Source organism: Calonectris borealis, chromosome 6 (genome assembly GCF_964195595.1).
Source record: "Calonectris borealis chromosome 6, bCalBor7.hap1.2, whole genome shotgun sequence".
In the NCBI taxonomy this organism is placed as follows: Eukaryota; Metazoa; Chordata; class Aves; order Procellariiformes; family Procellariidae; genus Calonectris; species Calonectris borealis.
In genome coordinates this window covers 21,062,700-21,087,954 of record NC_134317.1, presented here as the reverse complement: position 1 = coordinate 21,087,954, position 25,255 = coordinate 21,062,700, and the positions used below count along the sequence as shown (strand labels likewise).

General features: G+C 34.0%; 1 protein-coding gene across 1 annotated transcript in view; it reads left to right on the top strand.

Annotated features, from left to right (window-relative positions):
• LOC142083905 (sodium channel protein type 2 subunit alpha-like) overlaps window positions 1-25,255 on the top strand; it is a 76,564-nt gene that overhangs the window by 39,912 nt on the left and 11,397 nt on the right. Inside the window, exons 16-22 of the mRNA XM_075153946.1 lie at window positions 957-1,130; window positions 2,374-2,730; window positions 4,802-5,287; window positions 15,475-15,595; window positions 16,173-16,327; window positions 17,339-17,512; window positions 23,783-23,905. Of these exons, the coding sequence (XP_075010047.1) occupies window positions 957-1,130; window positions 2,374-2,730; window positions 4,802-5,287; window positions 15,475-15,595; window positions 16,173-16,327; window positions 17,339-17,512; window positions 23,783-23,905 (1,590 nt within the window). The remainder of the gene's footprint in view (window positions 1-956; window positions 1,131-2,373; window positions 2,731-4,801; window positions 5,288-15,474; window positions 15,596-16,172; window positions 16,328-17,338; window positions 17,513-23,782; window positions 23,906-25,255) is intronic.

Here is a 25,255-nt window from a genome sequence, read left to right as displayed (position 1 = left end):
TTGTAAAAAGTCAGCTTTGCTTCCATAAAACTTGCTGTAGGAGGACTGAAAACAAGCTGGGTAAAGAACTATCATAAGGCAATGGCAGAGTACACTGGTGAACTTTAGTAGGCTTTTGGATCATCTAGGATATCCTCTGAGTTTTGTGCAGGATATCCATATGTTTTTAGTGGTTTTGCATTATGTTCCAAAACTTCTTTATTATGCTGCACAAACCACTGATCACTACTCATTGCAAGAAAGTGTTGGGTTAAATTCTGGACTTCAAAACACTAAGGAGCGTTGGTGATTTCACATTTGGCACTTCCAGATATTTTAAAGAACATTATCACCATGAAGTTCTTTTTCCCAAAAGGAAATAACTATCACACAGAATAGTAGCTGTGCGTGAAACCTCTATATCCTTACAAAAAACCCAGTGCAAGAAACTCCAACTTCGCCTGTCTATTCCGCCCATACTCTTCGACTCTGACCTAAAAGACAGACCTTAGAGAGTCTGTCCTTAGACAGTCTGACCTTAGAGAGTTTCTTCTAACACTTCTGTTTAGACTCTGAGCAAGGAGAAAAATTGCTGTCAAGTCTTCTTTTGCTTTACTGGGACTATCCTCTAGGAACAGGACTGAAAACACCGGATCATATCACATCATCTGCTGGATGGATAGTCCAGTACACATCAGTCAAATATGAACCAGCGCTGAGCTGCTGACTGGTGAATAGCTTTTTATAGGTTTATCAAACCTCTGCCCTCCTATATCTGTCCTGATTTAGTAATTTGCTTTTAATTATCACTTTTCAGTTTAGAAAAACTTAGATGCCATTTGGAGATAACAATCAGCTGTTTTTTATAGTAACAGGTAAAAGTAACAGGTATGAGAACTCAAGCTGAATTAGAAAAATTTACTCAGATACATAAACTTCTCATAACAACTCAACTAATTAATTACATTTTGGTTTAGGTATTCACTGGGATATTTACAGCAGAAATGGTACTAAAGATAATTGCCATGGACCCTTATTATTATTTCCAAGAAGGCTGGAATATTTTTGACGGTATTATCGTTAGCCTTAGTTTAATGGAGCTTGGTCTTGCAAATGTTGAAGGATTATCTGTTCTTCGGTCATTCAGATTGGTAAATACCTTGATAATTAAATATTTGCATGCAATTGTCTCAGTCAAAAAAAAAGTGCTGATGTCTGTAATAATTACCAGTATTGTAAAGATATATTACATACTTAAATGGCTCACACTATTTTTCATACATGCCTAATTTGCAAGCCATATTGGATAACTACAAGTTTAACGTGTTTGTCAATTGATATCCTTTGAGATCTTTTGGTATCAAATTATCCTATTGATATCCTATCCTACTGATATCCTTTGCCAGCATAAGACTAACTGCTACCTTTTGAGAATTTTGTAAATCTTCGTTATACTGATTTCATTAAGATTCATCAAAGATGAATATCTGTAAAAACATACATATTGTCACCAGCATAAAGAATCATAACATTTTTAGTCTTTATATTGTGAACATTACTTTCTGTTACTCATAAAGCCCCTAAGTAGATTCTCTCTTCACAACATTTATTTTAATGGGCACCGAGGATAAACGTTTAGTAACTCCATTACATATAACAAAGAGTCATAACAATCTGACTTTAGGATAACACTTAATTGAAATATTATTGAGCTTCTACTAGAAATGTCTTTTTTATAGCAATTAGTATTGTACACAAACCTAATTTATAGGTACGCTTACTGGAGGCACAAGATTAATGATTTAAAAGTCTGTATTACCAATAGTTATCACATTACTTGAAAATCTAGGTTATTTCCTAATATATAGAGCAGGAAGTAGTGACTTAGTTTATTAGCACCAGTTGCAATGGTACCCACCTCCACATACCATAGTTTGGTTACTGAATATTATTTTTAAGTTAGTGTTTATTATTTGAATGGACATCACAATATCAGCATCAAATTGTTGCTTCAAAAATTGTCCTCTAACTAAGTCTGGAATACCTAATGTGGTGCTGAGGGAAATGTGGAACCAAGCCAGCAAAGAAGGTGTAGTGAAGGTGATGAAAAGAGTACAAACTTCTAAAATGTCTTTAAGAATTGTTCAGTAATCATCTGTAAGTGGATGTTTAAAAATATTAAAATCAAATGTGGTTCAAACACAAATTATGGGTTTTTTTCTATGTGCATCACTAAGATGAAATGCTGAACACTGCAGTTTAGGCAAATACTCCATGCTCCCTGCTTTCCATTAAAATAATAATATGTTCCTACTGAAGAACAAATTAATCTACAGAAACTGATATGCTCTGCTAAACTAACACTAATGATTCCTCTGCGTTTTTATCTTTCAGCTTCGAGTTTTTAAGTTAGCAAAATCTTGGCCAACGCTAAATATGCTGATAAAAATTATTGGCAACTCAGTGGGGGCTCTGGGGAATCTGACCCTAGTGCTGGCCATCATTGTGTTCATTTTCGCTGTGGTTGGGATGCAGCTGTTTGGGAAAAGCTACAAGGAATGTGTCTGCAAGATCTCCAGTGACTGTGTGCTTCCACGCTGGCACATGCATGACTTTTTCCACTCTTTCCTGATTGTATTTCGAGTTCTGTGTGGAGAATGGATAGAAACGATGTGGGACTGCATGGAGGTTGCAGGCCAAACCATGTGCCTTATTGTTTTCATGCTGGTCATGGTGATTGGAAACCTAGTGGTATGTGATGAACATTTTTGGACATTAACTCTGATGCAAAATGTACATAACTTACAGCTAGGCAATGAGAATGTTTGTCATACTTGTGTTTAGAATTAAAAAATAAATCTGAATGTGCTAGATTTTGGGTAAAAACATATGACGATTCCCTTCTCCCCCTTTTCGCTCATTTCCATACACTGAAGTACTCTCACTATGGATCCAGGAATTTAGGAATACACCAAAATGTCAAATCAAACACCCTATCATGGGAGTGCTGTGGCTAATTTAGAGGTGCTGTTTAAATCCAAATGTCTTCCTAACTACTCTGAAATAATAAAGCTTGTGCTGCACCAGCTCCTGGGCAGCAGCTGCTTTGGAGAAAAAAAAATCTAACGGACTTTCTTACACCCATTACAGCTAATTCCAGCACTAATACTTCTGACTTAATAAAAATAAGGTATAATGTAGCTGTTCTTATATAGAATATCTTGAATTTAAGTACTGAACTTTTTGGCCTGTTTAGGTGTAAAAAACAAAAATGAAATACAGAGTGATTGGACATCCAACCTAAAACTGTGTTTGAAAGCTTCTAACTCAAAATTACAGAAGAAAGCTTTACAGAAAAATTTTAATTCAAGCTGACAAGTTAAAATGCCAAAGGTTCAATTGATAAATATTGAATTGGTGAGAACTTCTTAGAAACCAGGATTATAATTGGAATGCACCATTTACACTTTTACTTTATTTTTAAGTTTCTTTTTCTGTTAATCTTTGCCGTTTATTCTGATATGCTTAAAAACTGTATTTCATTACCTGTCAAAATTCTCTTCCTTTAGTGATATATTCTAACATGATTTAAATTTTTATAAAATAGAATTCAAAATGTTTGTATCCTACTTGTTTACATGACCTTGCAATCTTGACATTATATCAGCAGAAATGTGCAGAGCCCCAGAAAGTTATTTATGATCAGTAACCTCCTCTAGTATTTTTTTAGCATTAGCTTCAGCGTAGAAATAGTGTTTCAGATTCCTATTGTCTTCTTTCTTCCAAGTGTCTTTTTACCTTCAGGGCTCTTTTCTGGAATTGTGAAAGTCTGCACAATTAAATCTCATAGAGAGTACAAATGAGAGACCTAACACATTTAACAATGGGGAAGTTTATTTACGCCATTTTGCCATGTCATGACAACTTTTGATGCCTGGTGGTATATCAGACCGAAAGTATGAAATGATTAATTGCTTGCAAGCTTTAGTGAAATAGCTACAGTTTATAGGAGATTATATTAAAACAACAACAATGATATTTGAATTCTGAGGCAAAAAAACACAGTTCTCAGGCAATACTGGTGCTAAGATTGTTACCTGCTGATGGAAGAAGTCCTTTTTATTTTAAATTCCTACATAAAAGCAAACAAAATTTTCATTTTTTAACAAGTGAAAAAGGAAAAAAATCCAATTACAAATAATATAGTATTATTATAAATAATAGGAATTAAAGTGTAAAATTCATTTTTAAATATTCCTTTTATCCTTTTATGACAAGCTTTATAGAATTTAAGAGACAAGCCCAGAATTAACAGAAAATCACAGTCTCATGGTTAATCTTCCAAATAGTAGTCAGAAAGTATAAGTAGGTTATTATAGCATTAACTGATACAAGTTTCTAAAATATCTGCATCATAGAAACCCATCTAATTTTTACAAATCATGTTTATTTAATTCTACTTAAATTCCAAGTGATTTTAAGAGATTTAGACAGAAGTGTTTCAAACCTCTGATGAATGTGTATAGCTAGAATTTTTGTAACTTTTTTTTTTATTTTAGAGTCTAAGCAACCATGCTGCTTTAAACAAAGATTAAAAGTTTAGAACATTTAGGTATTAGGTTGTCTGTTTTCATCTTCTGAGTGAATACTGACCAAAACAAGTAAGGAGATCTTTTGTAATTTAGGGTGCTATATGGTTGTCTAGAATTAGTGAATGTTGTTTTTCAAAACAATATGTGTGCTATTTGACAGTATGCTGTAAGAATACTCACTTCTTATATGTATGTATTATAGTATACAGCTGTATTCTCTCATCTTTTAGGTATTGAACCTGTTTCTGGCCTTGCTGCTGAGCTCATTTAGTTCAGACAACCTTGCTGCTACCGATGATGATAATGAAATGAACAATCTCCAGATTGCTGTGGCAAGGATTCAGAAGGGAATAGATTACGTTAAAAAAAAGATACAGGAGTTCATCCAAAAAGCCTTTGTTAGAAAGCAGAAAGCTTTAGAGGAAATCAAAGCACTTGAAGAGCTAAACAAGAAGAAAGACAGCTGCATTTCCAATCATACTGCTGTTGAAATAAGCAAAGATCTGAATTATCTTAAAGATGGGAATGGAACCACGAGTGGTGTAGGCACAGGCAGCAGTGTGGAAAAATACATAATCGATGAAAACGATTACATGTCATTCATAAACAACCCAGGCCTCACTGTTACAGTGCCAATTGCAGTTGGAGAATCAGATTTTGAAAATTTAAATACAGAAGAATTTAGCAGCGAATCTGATATGGAAGAAAGCAAACAGGTAGGATTTTTCATATCTTAACAATGAAATTGTAGTCATGCATTTACATATTTCTTAATTACATATTTAGAATTGTTTAAAAACTGTCTTATCCCATGTAAATATATCTTATATTTTATTATTTTATGTAATTGTAATTCAAGAAAAATATTACCCTATGTGATGGTATACTAGGGGGTCCTTAGAATTTACATTTTTAATACTCTGTTTATTAACATTTGGAAGATGTATCATTTTAAATATAATTATTTCTTTCACAATTTTATGAGTCTTTAGGACTAGCACACATTTCATAAAGCATTCTTTCTGTAGTACCTATAATGCGACCAGGATTTATGGGATGAGAGTATTGTAGAAGGCTAAGGAACAATCAAGAGTATTCAGCTTTGCATACCCAATCAAATATAAGTGGAGAAAAAATATTTTTTTCTATATTTAGGGTAGTTCTAAAAATGAACCCTGAGACATCATAATTCAGTGATGTATTCTGATTATCTAAAATGTTTTGTGAGTAGTATTCATACAGATTTTGGGTTCAGAGACTATGGCTGGCTGAATTGAAGTAATCCAGATACCAATAAATGTCATGGTAAAGCAGTATCTCAAGTTATCCTGGAGAGCAGAATAATCTTGTAGTATAGATGCATGTGGAAACAGTTTACTTGAAAGCCTTATGCTATTGTTATTGTGCAAAGAGTCAGAAGTCGGTCTAAAAACCAGAACCATGTAGCTCACAATATAAGTGGCTCAAATGCCAGAAGTGAACATGAACAGGTGATAACGGTATTCAAGGAAAACTTTGTATCTTGGAGTAATGATCAATGGCAAGATAATAAATGCATTAGCAGAATATAATTATATTCAATGCCATTAGAAATGTAGGAACTGTGAGGTTTAAGGGATCAGGAACCATGGATAAATATGTTTTCAATTAGAAAGCTATGATGTTGTGTGATACCTCATTAATACAAAAGAGTTTGTCTACCATAAACAAAGCTCTTCCATAAAGAAACCCTGCATTCATGACTGTATCATAGCTGTATAGCTGCCATATTTGCAAATAATGCTGTATTCCTCAGCAATACCAAACTATACCACATAACATTAATGGATAGCCATGATCCAGTTAATCATAGTATGGTTTTTTTGCTAAAGAACATAACGGAACATAAAGAGTGTGTGTTTATTTGTAACTGCAAAGAAGGTTACTCTGCATAACAATTTTAAGATTAAGAGCAAGATATTCTATCATCTGAGTTGCTCAGTTATGCGACAAACATTTTAAATGCAGATGTATAAGATAGTATAGCAGTACTGCTTATCCATGACAATTTAAGAATATAAGAGATACAGGAAGTGTAAAGTGATATAATTTATGAGATCAACCAGTATCAAAAAAAAAGCTTTCAGAGTGACTCTGGGTCTGAGAGATAAGCATTTGTCATGTAAGCTGATCTAATAGAAGTTGTCTTTTCCAATGAACCTTTAGCAAAGTCTTCTAAGTCTTGTCATATATTCTGATGTTCTTTAAAATGACATTTTACTATAAATTTTCTGCTTTCCTTGTGGTTAGTTTTGATAAATACAGTGATGAGTGCCTTCCTAGTAACTCCATCTTATGAAGTTACATGTCTAAAAATTTCCTGAATATGTTACTTTTAAAAAAGTTTGTAATACACATTAGGAAGTTGGGAGGCTTATAAGCTGTGCAGATGCTAAGTTTGTGGTTACGTGACGTGTTAGCCCCAGCAGCAGAGCTGGCTTGGGAAGTTCCCATCCACGCCTGGCTCCTGATCCCCTGGCAGTCTTTACCGCTTTCTTTGCTACAGTACTTGTGGGTCTGTGCTATAAGGCATGTCACCAGAGTGATTCAAGTTAAATAACATCATCCCATAGGTATTATTTGTTTATTTCTTCTTTAAGATAGATTGAATGGTTCAGTTTACAGTGTACTGCCATATATTCTAGCAGAACAGCTGAGGGCAAAACAAAATGCAATGCAAAGGCAGAAATTCCTCTGCTTTCCAAGTGAATATACAATGTAAGTACACCCCAAGAAAATGGAGTAAAAGCCCTTGTTGTGCTGAGAAGTTCTGAATGATAGCAATTTCAAGGTGATGTTCACAAGTCAATTGCTCTATTCATTCCCATCTTTGCTTGGTTCACGCATCATGCTTTTTTCTTCTAAGGCCATCCTGAAGTTTCAGGACCGTAATAAATCAAAAGGGATTTTATCTTTTTTTATGGACTTTAGATGTATCTATGTGTCTTCAGGAAGAGAAACCAAATCCAAAAGTCTGTATAAGCAATTTGAAAGTGAACATTTCAGGTGACTGTGGGAAATCCGCCAGTAAATGATGGATGGTATTTATATTAAGAACTTGTGGAGAAATTTTCAATGGGGATAGGATAAGTTTAGGACTTCTGTGGAGCCTCAAGATTTCCATAGAATGTAATTATCACTACCATTGTGAAGCTGGAGCAATAATGCTTCCCTCAAGTTTTGCTCACACACAACTGTTTAGTGTTTAACTGTTTGATGTGTATTCGTACAGTGCAAGTGTGCATATTCTGAACAGTATCTAATAAGACAGGAATTTCCTACCAGTGCCCTGAAAATTGTGAATTCTATATTAATTACAGTTTCTGTTCTGGCTTCCTCATTCCATTCCTTCTGGATGATTTTTAGGGAAAGGATAAAGTAATTTTTTTTTATTGTGTGTATAAAAATCCACCTGCTTTGGTACTATATGAACAGATGTTCTGACGTGTGACAGGAATTTGTGAAGATTCCGAATCTTCTCCTACCAAGTCAACAGTTATGTTGAATCTTTTGCTGCCTTCTCATTGTCTTTTGAGGAAGATAAAGAGTATATTGGCACAGTGTTTAAGTTATCTCTCTAGAACAGTACACCATCATTTGCTTTATTTTGCCTCTCAAGGGATACCACTGAAACAACATTCCTGCTAGGAGAAGGCCTGGTCTGCAAAAGGAAGGGTAAGAGATGGGGCAGAACTTCTCCTCCCTTAACTGTGGCAGTACTTAGCACTTAAAATACCCTCAGGAGGTATCCCCTTTAATAACGCTTTATTTAACAACAGAGCTGTGAGAAGCTACATCTGCACAGGAACTGTAAAATGAGACACCATTTTTTCTGGTGTATTACTGACTGTCACTGACGTGACGAGCAGAATGATTATTTAAAGTCTGTCAGCAATAACAGGTCATGCTAGAAGTGGGGCAGGGGCTGTGTCCCCCTGAGGAATAATGCCAAGAGCCACTAATTACTATAGAAATTGCAGCTGTGGGTAAGTGAGGAACAAATTGTAATTTTTCCTATTTTTATTATCAGATACACTATGGTACAAAATAACTCTAGCCACCAAGTTTCTTTTGGAAGGCTGGTTCCTTTTTTTTTTCCCTTTCATAAAAACTTTTTCTAATTAATTTGCTAGTTAATAACTCCCAAATCTGCCAGAATCTATTCTGGAACCTGGTTGCAAGTTCCAGACATAAAAAAGATCTTTCTAATACACATCACTAGAAATTTGGGGAAGTCTCTGTTTGGATGAAACAGAACAATAACATTTATTAGATTTAAAAGTTACCCCCTGCTTTAGAGTAATAGTTGGCTGAAGTACCTGAAAGAAGGGAACATTTCATTGATACTTTAAAGGAGGATTTTTTTAATATCTACTATCAGAAAACAGAAGTGCAATATCCAATGAAATAACCATCAGAAATAACAGGTTTCTGCTCTGAAAATAAGATACTCAAGATAATTAACTTTGAAGATAATAAGAAAATTAGAAGTAACTAAAGGGGATAATTTAAAGTTAGCATTGTGGATGCTGTTTCTATTATAAAATATGCCTGCTAATCAGTGAAATGAATGGACTACGTTAATCTTACCAAACATAAGACTCCTAACTATTGTATTTCTGTAGCACTTAACTACTGTTCATTATATCTGAATCACAACTTTATTCATAAAGTTTTGGATTTCAACACGGAAAATAATTTCAAAGATATTCAACAGTTATGGAAAGCTGATTTCACAACTAAAGAAACACATATACCTACAGGCCTCTATCATTCAGAATTCCAAAAGCCTTTCTATCTACAGTATATGTACAGTAAGTACAAATTCAGATTGGAGAAGTAAGGCGGCTCAATTAACTTCTCAAATCACAACAGAGGGTTTTAATAAAATAAAAAATATCCTTCATCATCTAATCCACTGAAATTTCAAAACAAGGAATAAGTTCAGTTTTCTGATTGGCTTCACTAGTGCCTTTGTGACTAGGTGAAGTAAAAAGACAGGAACACAGTTATTGCATTCCCGAAAGTTAAGCATTGCCATTGGGCTTCAATAAATTTCTTAGCCAAAACATACCCAGTAGTAATTCGATCAATTTGTTGGATGATTTTTACCACATTTCTTTTAAAATATCCAACAATCTAAATTTCCCTTTTCTAAAACTGGCCAATTCTGGGACAGTATCTTCAAAAGTGATAGATTATTTAAATTACGGACTAGCTGTGGATAACTAATGAAGGAAACCATATCTCTGGATACATTGATGGGCCACTGTCCAGACCGCGATCCAATCCTGTTTTGAATAGAGTCAGAAGTATATAGCGTACTAAATCTAAACTAGAAACTTTTACACAATACAATACTTCATCACATGTAATTTGAACAGAAATTAAGGTTTATTTTCATTGAGATCTATAAGTTCTACCACCATTATTAGAGGATGAAGGAGGAATGGGAAGACATACATCTTCAAAGTATTTTGCTTACTGTATGCACAATTTTGCAAATAAAAGAGATAATCACATATTCAGTTAAATGAAGACTAGAACATTAAACCAAAAAACCCCTTAAAATTTTCATTAATAGGCATTGTAAAATACTGGAATACCTTCCAAATCTGCTAACCATGTATTTATTAATTTAATTAATTGTATTTTTATTTATGAATCACAATTTCAGAGTGCGGATTATTAGATCTAGCTTCTGCATTTCTTATTTCTCTAAAATAAACTAACAAGTTCTGTAGAAAAGTTTGTTGAACATTTCAGGTGGTATGTATTTCCCTTTTTGTCAACTGATCATAAAATATTTAATAATTATGTTTTAATTGTGTTAAAGCCATGTTTGAACTAGAGATTCCAAAAAGAGGAAAACTAGAGATCCTGTGTCTTGAACTTCACTACCTACCATTCTTACTTCTCACAGGGGTAAAACCAAGCTGGAGCAATCAAGAATGCAGCTCTGGTGCTTTTTAACCAGGTAGAGCAACGTGTCACCACTTTCACACAGGTTACCTAAGCAAGTTATACATATATATGTATATATATATATAATCACTTTTTAATGGATTTTGACTGGCCTGCATGCTATTCAGCTATGTACCTTCCCTATCATTGCAAGACAGTAGAAACATGCACAGCTGCTCTCTGCTGAGTCATGGGACTCACATCACAGCATGGTCAGGCGGGATTGGCAACCCCGACATACCTTTTTTAACTCTGCTAATGATTTTTCTGGATATTTTAATACAGTCTTTAGCAATAACTGCATGCTCTACAGGTTTTGAAGTATGGATCATAAAAGTACTGGAATGTTATACGTTAAAGAGGCCAAAGAAAAAGGGAGCATGCATAGTTTTTAAAAAATAAAAACAACCCTTTTTGATTCAGCCCTTATAAATGTAAATATTTAATGAAATGTGTTAACTGATTTACATAATGATTACTGCCACAACTTCAGCTCCTTAATGAATAACATTTAAACTATTGCAGTAGCTGCTTGCATAAAAATTACACTGTTATACTTTTAAATCTACAATGCACTGTAATGCAAATATTCAAGATGCTACAAACTACATTCTGTATTCATTTGGGCAGTGCATATCTTGAGTTTTATAAACTGTAAGCAGAGCAAACAGTTTCATAATTGCTAAAATTATACTTGGCAAATAACCCCCCTTAAAAAACTCTTGAAGCAAAGCATTTTACAAATACTCTTTTCTGAAACTTTAAACTCCTTCATAAATAGTGGTATTTTGGAATGTGTTTCATGATAGCAGTCTGTCACTGAGTCGGGGGGACTTTACTTGGTGTACTTTAGAAAGACTATGGAGTAGTCAACATCATTTTTATAAAATGCCATGTATATTTACCCTAGTTTTTTTTCCATTATAGGCAAGTATAATCTCCATTGATGCATAATTGACAGAGCCTTCAGGAGTAGGGACAGCAAATATTGCACAGGAGCCAGAGTTACACGAAACTAAGGAGGTCAAATTATCCTAGTAAAACTAGGTGTCAATTTTTGTTGGGATTGAGATTTCAGTCCTATAGCAGGATTCAAAGTTGTTTCCTTCAGGTGGAGTCTCACTGGCTTCAAAAGGATAACCAAATGGTTCATTTTGTACGATTGATTATAGTGTAGTATGATCTGCCTATATTATATCGTAGTGTAAATTCTCCAGAGATGCCAAAAGAAATTCATACTGGTGTGTATTCTGAAAATTCTCAGATTTTACTGATTAAATTTTAAACCAAGATATGCTTCAAACATCAAATAAAACTCTAAGGAAAGAGATTTTTAAAGTGGTTTTCTTAATATTATATAAAAGTCAAATATCATAAGATCTGAGATTTAAAGTCAGTTTAGAATCACTCTGGAATCACTGATCCCCATTATTTTATATTTTGTCACTCAATTACAGTGCACCTTTCAAGATTCAAAGGATAAAACCACATGGCTGAATTACTAAAGGCAATTTGTAATGGCTGAATCCCTTTATTTTATTGTCACTTGAATCATGAAGCCGTTTGTAAAGCTTAAAATTTTAGTAGCCTGCTCTTGCTCTTATTGAAATCTAGAATAAAATCAAATGAGAGCAAGACCAGGTTTTCAGTGAATGCATTTTCTTGTAAATGGGCACATTAACATGCTGTTGGTCAAAGCTTGTTTTAATGATCTAAGCTGTTGAAAAGAGATGCACTGCTCTGAAAGGACAGTATGGAGGCTGATCATACATATATTAACCAAGTATTTGGGTTGGTGATGAAGCATTTTTGATGTTACATCCTATACAATAATATTTGTAATACTATTTTCAGAAAAATACAATCTCATTAAGGTAGTCTTATTTTTTATTTTATTTTTGTGTGTGATTTCCACAGTATTGCTCAGGCTTCTGCTCTGGTCAAGCATGTTGTTTTGCTGATTCAGGCCTTGAGAATGCTGCATCATAAGCAATTGCTTTCAAATGTATCCTTGTAAAGGAAAATGTGATATCACTGAAGATGCAAATAAGTATTTACAGGGCATGGCGAGTTCTAGAGGCTGATAATCACATTTATGAGGTGAAAAGAAGATTGTGTTAATCCATCACGTATCTTGAGTTTCCTATTAGTTTTATTAGTTTTATTGCTAGAAAAAAAAAAGATCATTAAAGTCACCTCATTTAAAATGCAATGGTTCTTTCCTAATTTAGGGTCTTGAAGCAAAGAAGAGGAGTTTTATTCTTAATGAGTTTTTTTTTTATAATGCAACTGTTTGAGATTATTTGAAAAACAATGAAGAGAATGCTTTATGTGAAAAATAGTGAAAAGAATTATATTAGGGTTTGTTTGTACTGATTATAAATTGCACTTCTGTCACTTGGTTTTTAGCAACTATGCTGACAGGACTATCTGCAACAGAGTTTACATGGGAAGATGCAGTTAAAAAATTGACTGCCTTTTAATTGGCACTCATATAGATTAATAATTGACATTTACTATGAACCTTTATCTTGCCACTATTAAGTCAATAATTGATTTAATGATGATGGATCAGGCCATGAATTAGTTTTAATTTTCCTTACTTGAATGTGACAGATTATTATTTTCACAATATTTGGTTTTTATTTAATGAAGAAACTGCCTATAATTTCAGTGACGGGTTTCAGACTTATTTCTTTGTATTACAATGATATATAATAAGAGAGTTAATTCACAAATCTTATTTCCTTTTTAAAAGAGAGCCTTATGTGTGGATAATAAGGTGGTGTGCTAATAATGCTTAATATAGTGTACATTAATGTGCATTTTGGTCTGTAAATATAATACAGAAAGCAAAGTTGAAAATATTCTCACTGTATGAGGTACACAATATTTTATTTCAAACTTACTGATCTACATGACCAGTAATAAAATGATTCCATTTAGAGGCAATAGAGCTGTAAATTTTTTACATATATAAATTTTGGAAATCATAGAGGAAGTGCAGTATGAAAAAGGAAACACGACATTTTAACGTGTTTACTAAGCAAAAATTAACCATTGGAAACATCCAAATCTCAAAGTATTTATTCAAATCTTTTCACATTTGTCAGCATGATTTTCCATGTATGAGAGATCAAGTTATTTAAAAAGGGAAAGAATGGTTTTCAAACTCATACCTGTGTGCTTTTCTATTACGCAACAAGTCCTTTATTTTTGGTCACAATGCAGTAACAACCATGCAACCTGAGGTCTGAGTGACCCTATATTGACTACATTTGCATGTGTGTGTGAAGGGCAGCTTCTTGAAACTTAACCCTGAAATTATCCATCACCCAACATGAATTTTTTTTTTAAACTTCATTCACCTCATGTAAGAGTTGAATATGAGGAAAGAATTGTTTACCAAACTATATAAAGATACATGTGCCATTTACTTCATTTCTGGCAGAAAAAAGCCCTTAGCTCCCAACACATTTTCCTGAAGGGACTGGGTTTTAATGAGGAGTTAAATAACTAGTTTTAATTTGCAGCAGTGTCTCTGAAGAAGAAAATACATGGAAATGCCTCTTTAAAAAGTTATGGTTTATTGTCTCTTGCAAAATCATTCAAATCATCTGAACAGTATTTTTTTTAATATTCTAAAATTGTCACTATCTTGAAAACTAAATGTGAAAAGTAATTGGTATTAAGCATTCTCTCAAAAAATTTATATAGAAAGGTCTTCATATAGGTCAAAGGGCATGACCAGATCTGCTTAGCTGAAAACCACAAATCTAGTCTGTGACCAAATGCCCTTTTGTTACATCAGTGCCTGTACAATTTAAAGTATTTAAGTTAGAGGTGCATTCTAGATCCCCCTCGAAATTCCTATGTATTACTGCTACATGGTATAAACCAGAACTATTTCACTGCCATGTTTTTTTTAATGTTGCTTTCTGATTATAAGCCTTATTTCACAATAAAAGAGAATGTATTTTGGATGAAAGCAATTGAAGACGCAAACAGTATTGACAACTGAAAACAAGTTACAAACTCTATGTCCAATTTTTGCATTAGTAGTGTGCATCTTTAGCAGGTTTGTCCTTTCAAAAGATGCTTTCTTAAAAGGACTAAATTATGGGCAGTCTTACATGACTGATAAACAGCTTGACCTGATCCAAATTTCAATGTACTTGGTAAAAGGTTACTTAGTTTCAGTTGCTTTATATCACTCTCCAATTCTTGCAGTTTTCAGATCTAGAAGTGCTTTTACCCGTAGTAAGGACTATAGTATTTCACTGTACACAAAAGTAATAGAATGATAGAAAAATGCAGGATGGAAAGGACCTCAGGAGGTCTCTCAATCTGCACAAAAGACTGGAACGCAAAGAAGATTTTTCAGATCTGGTAAATTGTGCTTTCTGCAAAAATCAAATTGTGCAGAAATTTGCCATTAAATTTACAACTTTTTAATCCAGATATGGTGTATGTTTGTGAAAACACCATCCGTAGTGGACACGAAGATATATGCGGAGCTTTCTGTTAGTTCATTTCGCTGGGAAAACTAAGACACATTTTCAGTGTAATCCAGTATAGTAAAGAAAATGAAATAACTCGAAAGTGTGGTACATGCAAGCTCTCCAGTTTTAATACTGCTGAGAATACTTCAGAAGTCTTATACGTGGATCAGGTTAGTAGCCAAATTATATTTAATTGTTCCCTATAAGAAGATAAACTGGGAAACAGAACTATACAATGTACATATCATTACTATGTTTTTACTTATGGTGATGCATATTTATCAGTATAAATCTAGCATTCTTCAAAAGTCAGAGACTGGCATGATTTGATTCAGTATAATTTTTTACAGAATATTTATCTAATGAGACAAAATTGTTCTGTGGAACTTTACTTGCAGAAACTAAATGCATCCAGTTCATCAGAAGGCAGCACAGTTGATATTGCTCCTCCTGGAGAGGGCGAGCAAGCAGAAATTGAAAGTGAAGAAGCTCTTGAACCAGAAGCCTGTTTTACAGAAGGTTGTAGAATAACTGTTGACTTAAGAGATGTATAATAAAATGGCATTATTACTAGGCATATTTAAGTTCTTGAGACTTTCAAATCTGGTGGAACTTCAACAATCAAAAGAAAATACTCTTAGCCTAGAATGCTGGAAATCAGATGCCAAAACAAGGTTTCCCTAGGCTTTGAGTAACTTTATCTGCCTGGCCATGGCATACATCTTGTAACTAAGAAACTTCATTAACTTTTCTATTCTTAAAATGCTTTTCAGTTATTTGAAAGGGCCCTTGAAATTTGGAACAAATTAATTTTTGTGAAATTCCATCAACAAATGGAATACTTACATGCCAACAGTCAAAAATATCAATGTCTTTGGATTGAGTTTACTCACAATTATGTCTACACTTGCCTGGTTTCTCTCCAAATTGCTTATCTAAATTCAGATATTCAGCATCCTATGAAAGAGGATTGCAGTGTTTAATTTTAAAAATTATTATAAAATTTGTTAAAGCTTCTAACAATGTTGATACCACAGTAAATATTGACTTTGAAATAATTTGCTTTTGGATCCTAATATCTCTTAATCTAATGCAGGTTGTGTGCAGAAATTTCCATGTTGTCAAGTAAGTATAGAGGATGGCAAAGGAAAAATTTGGTGGAATCTTAGAAAAACCTGCTACAGCATAGTTGAGCACAACTGGTTTGAGACTTTCATTGTCTTCATGATTCTCCTCAGCAGTGGAGCACTAGTAAGTAGAAAAAAATTGCAGATGCTGAAATATTTAGATATCTCCCTAGACCAACAGCAAAATTCAAATTTACTTCAGAAAGACTTGTTTTGCTTGGAGCTGTATAAAACTCCCTGCATTCCATCATTTCAGGATGGATTGAAACTTGGCCCAAACTTGAAAAATTTTGTTACATTTCACATGCAGTTTTTTAGTGATACTTTTGGTTTACCACTGTAAAGCTGGTGCAATTTTATTTAAGCCAGCATAGCTACTCAAGATTTAAATCGCCTGCCAATTTTCAGCATGTTCATCAAGACATTTGAGTACAAAGGACCGTTGTTAACTGTGAATATATAGCTAAATGTATGATTTTAAGTCCTTAATTCCTTCTAGGCTCAGCCACTTCTTGGATTCTGCTAATGAAAGACCATACAAAAAATGGAATAATTACTTCATTCTGTTCCTTTTTTGGAGGCAGGAGATAGGGAAGAGTGTGACAGCAAATTAAACCGAACAACTACTTTCCGACAAGATTACATTACCCACCTTTCCAGCTTTACTCAAGTTGAACATTTGCTACAGTATCAATGTGCATAGTGTACATTCTAGCAATTACATTGCTCTTTAATTTGACTTTTAGCCGTAAGTTTGATTGATGGAGGACAGAAATGTAATCTCCCTAACTGCTTCCTAGAATGGAATATACATGTCTGGAACAGATTTTGTATAAGAAAGGGGTTTTTTTGTGTGTGTATGTGAAAGTTTCTTAATACCACAGTGGACAAAAATTCATGCTTTGAGTTTACTTATTCATTCATAGGAAAATATTCAACCCCAGATGGGGCAGAATACATAAAGTTGCTCCAATTTGTAGTATGATTAAAGGTAGGAAATACATAAAATAAGAGGATGCAGAAGAACAAGGGGAAAGATTAGCTCTGACCTACTTATTTTTTATTATTTATTCCTTATTTTTATCATGTATATTCTGTGAAACATTAGTAATACCTGAATATATTTTTTTCATAGGCTTTTGAAGATATATATATTGAACAGCGCAAAACTATCAAGACCATGCTGGAATATGCTGACAAAGTTTTTACGTATATTTTCATTTTGGAAATGCTTTTAAAATGGGTAGCATATGGTTTTCAAATATATTTCACTAATGCCTGGTGCTGGCTGGACTTCCTGATTGTTGATGTAAGTACACATCTTTAATATTGTAAAATTCACTATAGTAAAGTCCATTATGTTGTAAAATTCATTACTACTAAGTAATCTTTTATAAACATGCAAAAATAATTCACATTGTATAGTTATACTGCATTAGTAATAGCCTGCAGTGATCTGGATGTGTTATTTAAAGTACATTTATATGCCAGAAGGAAAGGGATGGCTGGCCATCAGTTTGTTCATTCTTCATGGTTAATAATTTTGTTGCCAGGATGTATCAAACTTGAGATTTTATGAGGAAAAAAACTAATTGTGAAACATGCTATTTTTAATGGACTCTGATCATAGTACCTTATTCCTTAGCAAGTAATATACTACATAGTGCAAGTTTCTTCTACAAACATTGCAGCTTCGCAAGTGAAACAATACATTTGGTCCAGATTTCACCTGAGTTCTCAGAACTTCGTGCCCCAAAACTATTCCGTTACCATTTTTAGTAAAACAGAAAGACAGTGGCTATTTGGTCTAAAAATTAATTAGTTTTAATGGGCTGACAATCTGCAATAGTTAAATCAGCTATGACTTGGCAGGGTTTATGATAGAAGAGAATACAGGGTTTCTTGGCTGCCTTCCCAGCTGTGATATACTTCTGTGCAAAGGCCTTGCTTATGTTGTCAGAAGGGATCAAAGCTGGTTTTACTCCCAGAATATTTTGGTCTCTTGCCTTCACACATTATCTGACCCAGTTCATCGGCTATACATGTCCTCAGTGTGGAACTGAGAGATGGCATCTCAGGGCAAATGTGCATTTGTAGTAATTTCTGCCCAAGCTACTGTATTTCTTGAGAAGTTTGCATAAATTCTGGTCCAATAAATACTTATTCCTTGTGAATATATAATAGAAAGGTTTTGGATTTGTGACCCCCTGAGGAAAAAAAAACCTAGCTAGATTGGCCCATAACTCAAAATGGAAGACCTTCTCTTTTTTTTTAGTTAGTTTTGTTATACTGTTAATCTCTAGCTCTGTCCTGAGAATCTACACTAGAATGGAGCAGTGTGAATGGTTAATGCAGAAGATAGATGCTCTCTTCCAGGATAATGTTAAGAATGGAATTTTTTTAGATAAACTACAACTCATGTTTTAATTATTCTTTTTGTAACATAAACCTAAACAGGTTATTCTAAGCCATATTCCATGGTTTCTTAATAATAGTTTAGCCTCAGAGATGCTGTTATCTGAGCAGGCTCTCAGAATTATAAAGAACATCATCATAAATAAAGCAACTTATTTTGCCAAATTTTTACCTATAATTTTTAATTTTATAAACAAAAGCATGACTAAATGAGATTGGAACCTTCTGCTTTTGAAGAATTATACTCCATGTTCCAGAAAGTGGTAAAAAATGTCTTACTGTGCTTAAGGCTAATTCAGCAATTCCTTTAGGGCCACCAGACAGCACTTGAAAGAAATATATGAACTCATGGTATCTTCCTATAGAAAAGCAGAGAATCTACACTGCTTTGACAGGCGGTTTAAACAGGTGTGATTCAGTGGCATGCTCCCACTGAGAACACCAGTGAGCCCTTCTTCATTAGAAGTGACTAAAGTTAATCAAATTGTTTAATTCCATCCTCTAAAATTATTCAAGAGTAAACACTGATAGTCCTTTAGGGCTTTGACCTTTAATATCTTACATACCTGAGTCTCTCATTGTGAGAAATAGCCATAGTTGCTCTCAGTGATTGTGACCAAATTAGATTTTAATAATTACACAAAGAAATGGCAATTTTCAGCTCTGTCAGTTTATAGCCAGGGCAGATGTCTTCGTACATCTGGCTACCTCAGTTTAAGAGCTTATCATGCCATCTCTCCACCCCACTCTTCTGCTGGATGCAACAATATCTGCTCCTTGCAGATATTTGGGTGGAGTGCCTTATCTACCCAAAATCACAATCTGGTAAATTAGTTCAAACGCATTTATCAGTGGTTTAAGCTAAGAGACTGGATGCAGGCAGCTGAGAAGCAGGGACATATTTTTGGGGGGAGACTAATTCTGGCAGAAATATCTAGTAAAGGCTTGAGACAGTAATATCTTAAGCCAGTACAACCAGATGCTATAGAGCGCGTCACCCTGTACCTTGGTTTTTGCTCTTAGCCCTTTTTCCAGAAGCCGTGTGTCATGAGTTTATTATGTCTAGGTTTTGATGTACAACTGTAATGACTCTAAGTTCTCTTTACCACATAGAAAGCTAGGAGATTGGACATCAGGGAAGGGGAAGGGGAATTTGGGAATACCCAATGAGTTTGTCAGTTATTAAATTTGTTTGTATAGTTTTCTGCTGTGGTGTGTAATCTTAGATAATCTTAAGTGGATACTGTTTTATGCTGTATATTTTTAAACTTTATAAGGTAGTCCTAGAATTTGGTATAGACAGTTTATTTCTAAATTATTGTGTTAATAAATTGTACTTGAATGAAAAAGAAATACGTAACATTTAAAACAAACCATGTATTTGCCAAATACTGTGGGGCAGTAATGCATCTGTAAGTGGAATGAAATCTTTGACCTTCCTGAAATTGCTCATGCCTGATAAAATTCCAGCGGGTACAGTTTTTGATCAATTAAATGTAGCAAAACAACCCTCCAATTGGGCTTGTTGTATAGTACGTTAAAAGTTGGTCATATTGATGGCTTATATAATATTTCTTCCTATAGCTAAAAATGTTTCATACTTATTTGTTAAAACAGTTAAAGTAATTTAATTAAACTGTGCTCTCAACCTTTTTATTAGCTTTGCAGAACAATTAACTCAGCAGCAACATTCTGGAAAAGATCAGGGTCACATTACACTAATATACTAAATGCTGTATGCACAGAGTAAGAGGCAACTGCTGCCCTGACAACTTCAGAACAAAAATAAGAAGAAATAAGAAGATGAGCATACTGATGTGTTGGGAAACCAGATACAGAAGGAGATGTCACTTTGTCTTCCTAGACAGTCTCATATGTCTTTATGTGTATCCTAACATGGTACACTATGATAACAATGGATAATACAGAAATTAATGAAATTAATTAATTAATTCAAAGGGATATTCAGGTGATACATGCATGAGTCCAGAGAGTTAGTTAACAGAATCATAGCTTGCAATTATGCATCTAAACAAAATGAATTTTGAATACTTGCCAGTAAAATACCATAAATTAAGATTTATTCACCAAGTACATATAGAAAAAGTGATATTATCTTAGCATAGGACTGTAACATAAGAAAGGCTACATAAAGCATAAGAAAGGCTACATTGGATCCAATGTCCTCTCTCTAAGAGTGTCAAAAATACCTGCCTGGAAAACCGATAATATAGTACCTATCTTTCAAAAATAAGAAAAATCATTAACTTCTCGAAAGAAAAATCTTTGGATTTTTTTTTTCCAAATCTTGCAGTTTATTTTTATTCCTAGTTAAGTGTAATACCTGAACACTTAAACTACATGAAAGAGAAGATAAGCAGTGTTGTAAGTGAGGACGGCCATATGCCACTGAGAACCTGAAATAAAATCACATAAATTAGCCACCTCAGCAAGTAACACAGAATTCACATGGATTAAAATTTTAGGCCTACATAGAAATAAAATAAATGTGGAGCTGTATGACCAACGATCTGGCTCAGATGACAACCCTGACTGAAAATCTTGAGCAGGGCTAATTGTGACTGCTAAGTTTCAAAACATTTTTTGCAACAGATAGATAGCCTACATTAAAAGATCCATACACAAAAATGTAGACACACAACCCTCCAGTTTTAGGAGATGAATGTAAAAATTCTTTCCACCATTTTGAGTTTATTTTCATTTCTTAAAATTACTGCATCTGCATGCATTTCTGTCTCAAAAGAAAGAAATTTAATCTATTTATCAGTGTACAGAGACATTTATTTTCTCACGTACTAGCAACAAAACAGGTGGAACAGATGAGAGAAGACCAAGCTAAGAAGACTGAGAAAACCAGAGCAGTACAGAACAGCTGTCTATATTTATGCTGTATATAGAATAGAATTAATATCATAGAATTCCAAGCAAATCGTTGCCTCTCACTTGAACTGTCCTGCAGAAGAAAACGTGTTGTTTACAATAGATGAAGTATTTTTCTGTGAAGCAACTTCAGGTTTATGACATAAGAGCATTAGCACCATGGTAAGAAAGCTGCAAATAGGTTGAAATGGAAAGCACAAACTAGGCTGGAGAATGACTTACAATCAGAACCTAAAAACTGCCAACATACACAGTGCCACTGAAGTTACAGGAGCTACAGCTAACTGGCTTGTATGGAGTCTTGTTTGCAAAAGATAGCTAAGGCACAGTGCTACTCTGGGGAGAAAAGTATAAAATGAATGAGCCATTAATGCTAGTTCAGTTTTAAAAGAGATGTCTTGCTCTCCCAGTGAGAGACATATGTTTTTAATATATATTTCATAGTTTATTTTTAATCTGTAAAATGTGCTGTCTTTACAGTAAAGTTTATTGTCATGTCTGGGTATCTTGTTGATGTGAGTGAATCAATTAAAAATACAGAGAATTCCATGTCTTGTTATCTCTGTAATATATTAAGAGTGGCTAAGGATAAAAATAACTCTTACTGTAGAATCACAGGTCAAATAAATTGTATTATATATTTGGGTGGAGTGCCTTATCTACCCAAAATCACAATCTGGTAAATTAGTTCAAACGCATTTATCAATGGTTTAAGCTAAGAGACTGGATGCAGGCAACTGAGAAGCAGGGACATATTTTTTGGGGGAGACTAATTCTGGCAGAAGTATCTAGTAAAGGCTTGAGACACTAATATCTTAACCCAGTACAACAATTAATGACAATAATTAATGTAATTGCAGAAACAATAATGTTATCTCTTGTAAGTGAACAGACTTCAGTTATAGACTACAGAAAATCAGTAAGATTTTCTTCTTAATATGCTTATAAATAACAGCAAGTTCCTTTAGAAACTTATCCATTACAGCAATAACATAAGCCTTTCCTTTGATAAAAAGAATTACATCCTGACATGTAATCCAGTTGAAAGATACAGTGATATGAATTCACTAAACTACTATTTTCTGTTAGATTAATTTACATAGCAACATAATAATGAATAATTGATTTCTATCTGCTCTCAGATTGTCCTTTTGAGACATGATCTTGTAACTCTTGTGTTTGTAATTCATCTAATTGTTCTTTATGGATACAAGTAACATAGGAAACCACCTTTTCATATAATGGACAAAATCTTACCACCATTTTCAGTGAATGCCTATTTCTGTACAGCCAATTATTTGAAGAACTCTCTAGACTGAGGTACAGAAATGAACATTTGAGGGATTTTTTCAAGGACTGAAATATGCCTATGTTCATTTATGTGCCTTCTATGCTTTTGGTGGTAGAACTGAGTAAGGTATGATATTTCCCCACACCTGTTTCCAAAACTTCTCAAAGTAAGTCAATCAAATTCTTTCACATTAACACTGTTTAAAACTCAGTTCCATTTGAGAGGCAAATTAATTGCTCCTTCCTGAAGTGGATTGGCTTATAATAAAATCCTGGTAAAGTGAATCAGGAGCTCACTACTGTTGTAGATAATAAAGAACTTATTGTTATAATGCTAGTATCTGTTAATATCTATCCCATAATATTTTACTATACTTAGAAGAGAAAAAAAAATTATTGAGAGAATTGTCAGGCAAGTGCGAAAGTACCACCTCTGTCAATATGTATTTTATAGATACCCTGGCTATTGTTGTTATGAACTGAGTGTTTGACTTAGAAGTAATATTTATAACAAAAGCTATTAACCACTACATTATTTAGCATATTATGAGTGATTATAGATATTAATAATATTGTCAGCAGTTAATAAACTATCTTAATGTATTCTGAATTTTAAATTGCTTGGAAGGTTGAACCTTAATGAAGTTACTATGTCTATTTTGTCTTTAAATATTTCTGAAAATATTTCTGAAAATGTTATCCTTCACCAACAGTGTGCTTCCATCTGACTGTTAAACCCTATCCAGCTATAACAGACATTTAATAGCATATATTCCTTTTTCAAACATGCCTTCATATGACCTCTTGCCTTTCCAGCAAGTATGAAAATTGTGGGATTGGGCCTCGTCACTCTAAGCAAGAATGGTGTTCTTCCATTTGCCACTGTTGATCTTTCTGTTGATTGAATCTGTATTCTTTTTAAATAAACAGCGTAGAACAATTTTTATGATAATATTTTTCTGTATTTTTGTAGGTCTCATTGGTTAGTTTAATAGCCAATGCTTTGGGCTATTCTGAACTTGGTGCCATTAAATCGCTTCGGACATTAAGAGCTTTAAGACCTTTAAGAGCCTTGTCACGATTTGAAGGAATGAGGGTGAGAGAAAATGAATGAGTTGAATGAATGTATGCATACAAAAATTAATGTAGAAGTGTGACACTCATGCCTTCTGCAAAGAACTCCAGAATGGGAATGCATGCAAAAATGTATGGAAAAAAGGCCTTCTGACATGTCCTTATACACAAAGACGTGTGTACAGTTTATATTTGGAGATTAGACCTTGAGCTCATTAAATTTGCCTGCTCACTGCTGCATAGTTGTGTTATCCCAGCCCCCTGACTGTTAAAATTTCCATTGATTTGTGGACCTATATAGAAAAGTAAAAGGACACGAGAAATTTTAGAACAGAGGATTGGGGCTTTTTTCTCCAGTTTAACTGGGGACTTTATTTTATTAATTTCTGTAGCTAACTTCTGTTCTCTGTTAGTTTGTCAGTAGTTCAGGATGGAACAGGATTAGCCAGAAAACAAAAAAAAACAGAACAAAACAAAAGGTGAAGAAGCTGACAACAATGACACACCAGAAACTAAAGCCTCCCTGTGGTTCCCTATCTACCTGCGTGGGGAAAAAAAATCCCACAATAAATGCTGTAGTATTAGGGAAAGGTTCTCTGAACAGATACCTGAAATAAGGATGGGGTTGGAAATAGAGAAGATGGGAAATCATTTTCTCAGCTAGTGTCCTTTACTTCATATGAATGCATCTGCTGCCATCTTACCTCTCCTCCTACACAACTAAATCCTTCCTGTTGAGGAAATTATTATTTTCATATTATGCCAATCTGACAAACCTGCCCCCCCAAGCTATTACAAGTTATCTGCTTAAAATGCAGACCATGCTATTTCCTGGAAAAACTGATGCATAAAATTTAACAAGTTAATGTTATTGAGAAATCTCCTTTTAACCTTTCACCTCAAAATACCCAGATGCTGCAATACATGTTTATAGTTTGGTCATAGGTCTTAAGTTTCCAAATAAATAGTGTGGTTCCTGTCTGAGTTGAGGCTGCTGATATTCTAGAGGTGGCCACGCTAGCCAGTGTAGCGGAGTGTGTCCTGTGGCACATCGCCATCACCACTATGTTTTACATGATTTGCATTGCAAACAACACATAAGTCCCTATCTAATAAATGGGCAAAACCTCTATTGATCTTAGGCTACTTTTAGCCAAATTAGTGAACTAAAAAATACTACTATTTTCAAAACCATACACAAAAAACTACTGCAGTCTTTACTGATTTGGTAGGAAATTATTGTCTGAACATCTGCAGCTTTCTTTTAGTTCAATCACAATAAGTAAGTAAAAGAAAATTTTTGTCAAGGGATTTCATCTGATCTTTTACTACCTCTTACCCATATAGAGTAGCTCAATTGTATGAAATGCAG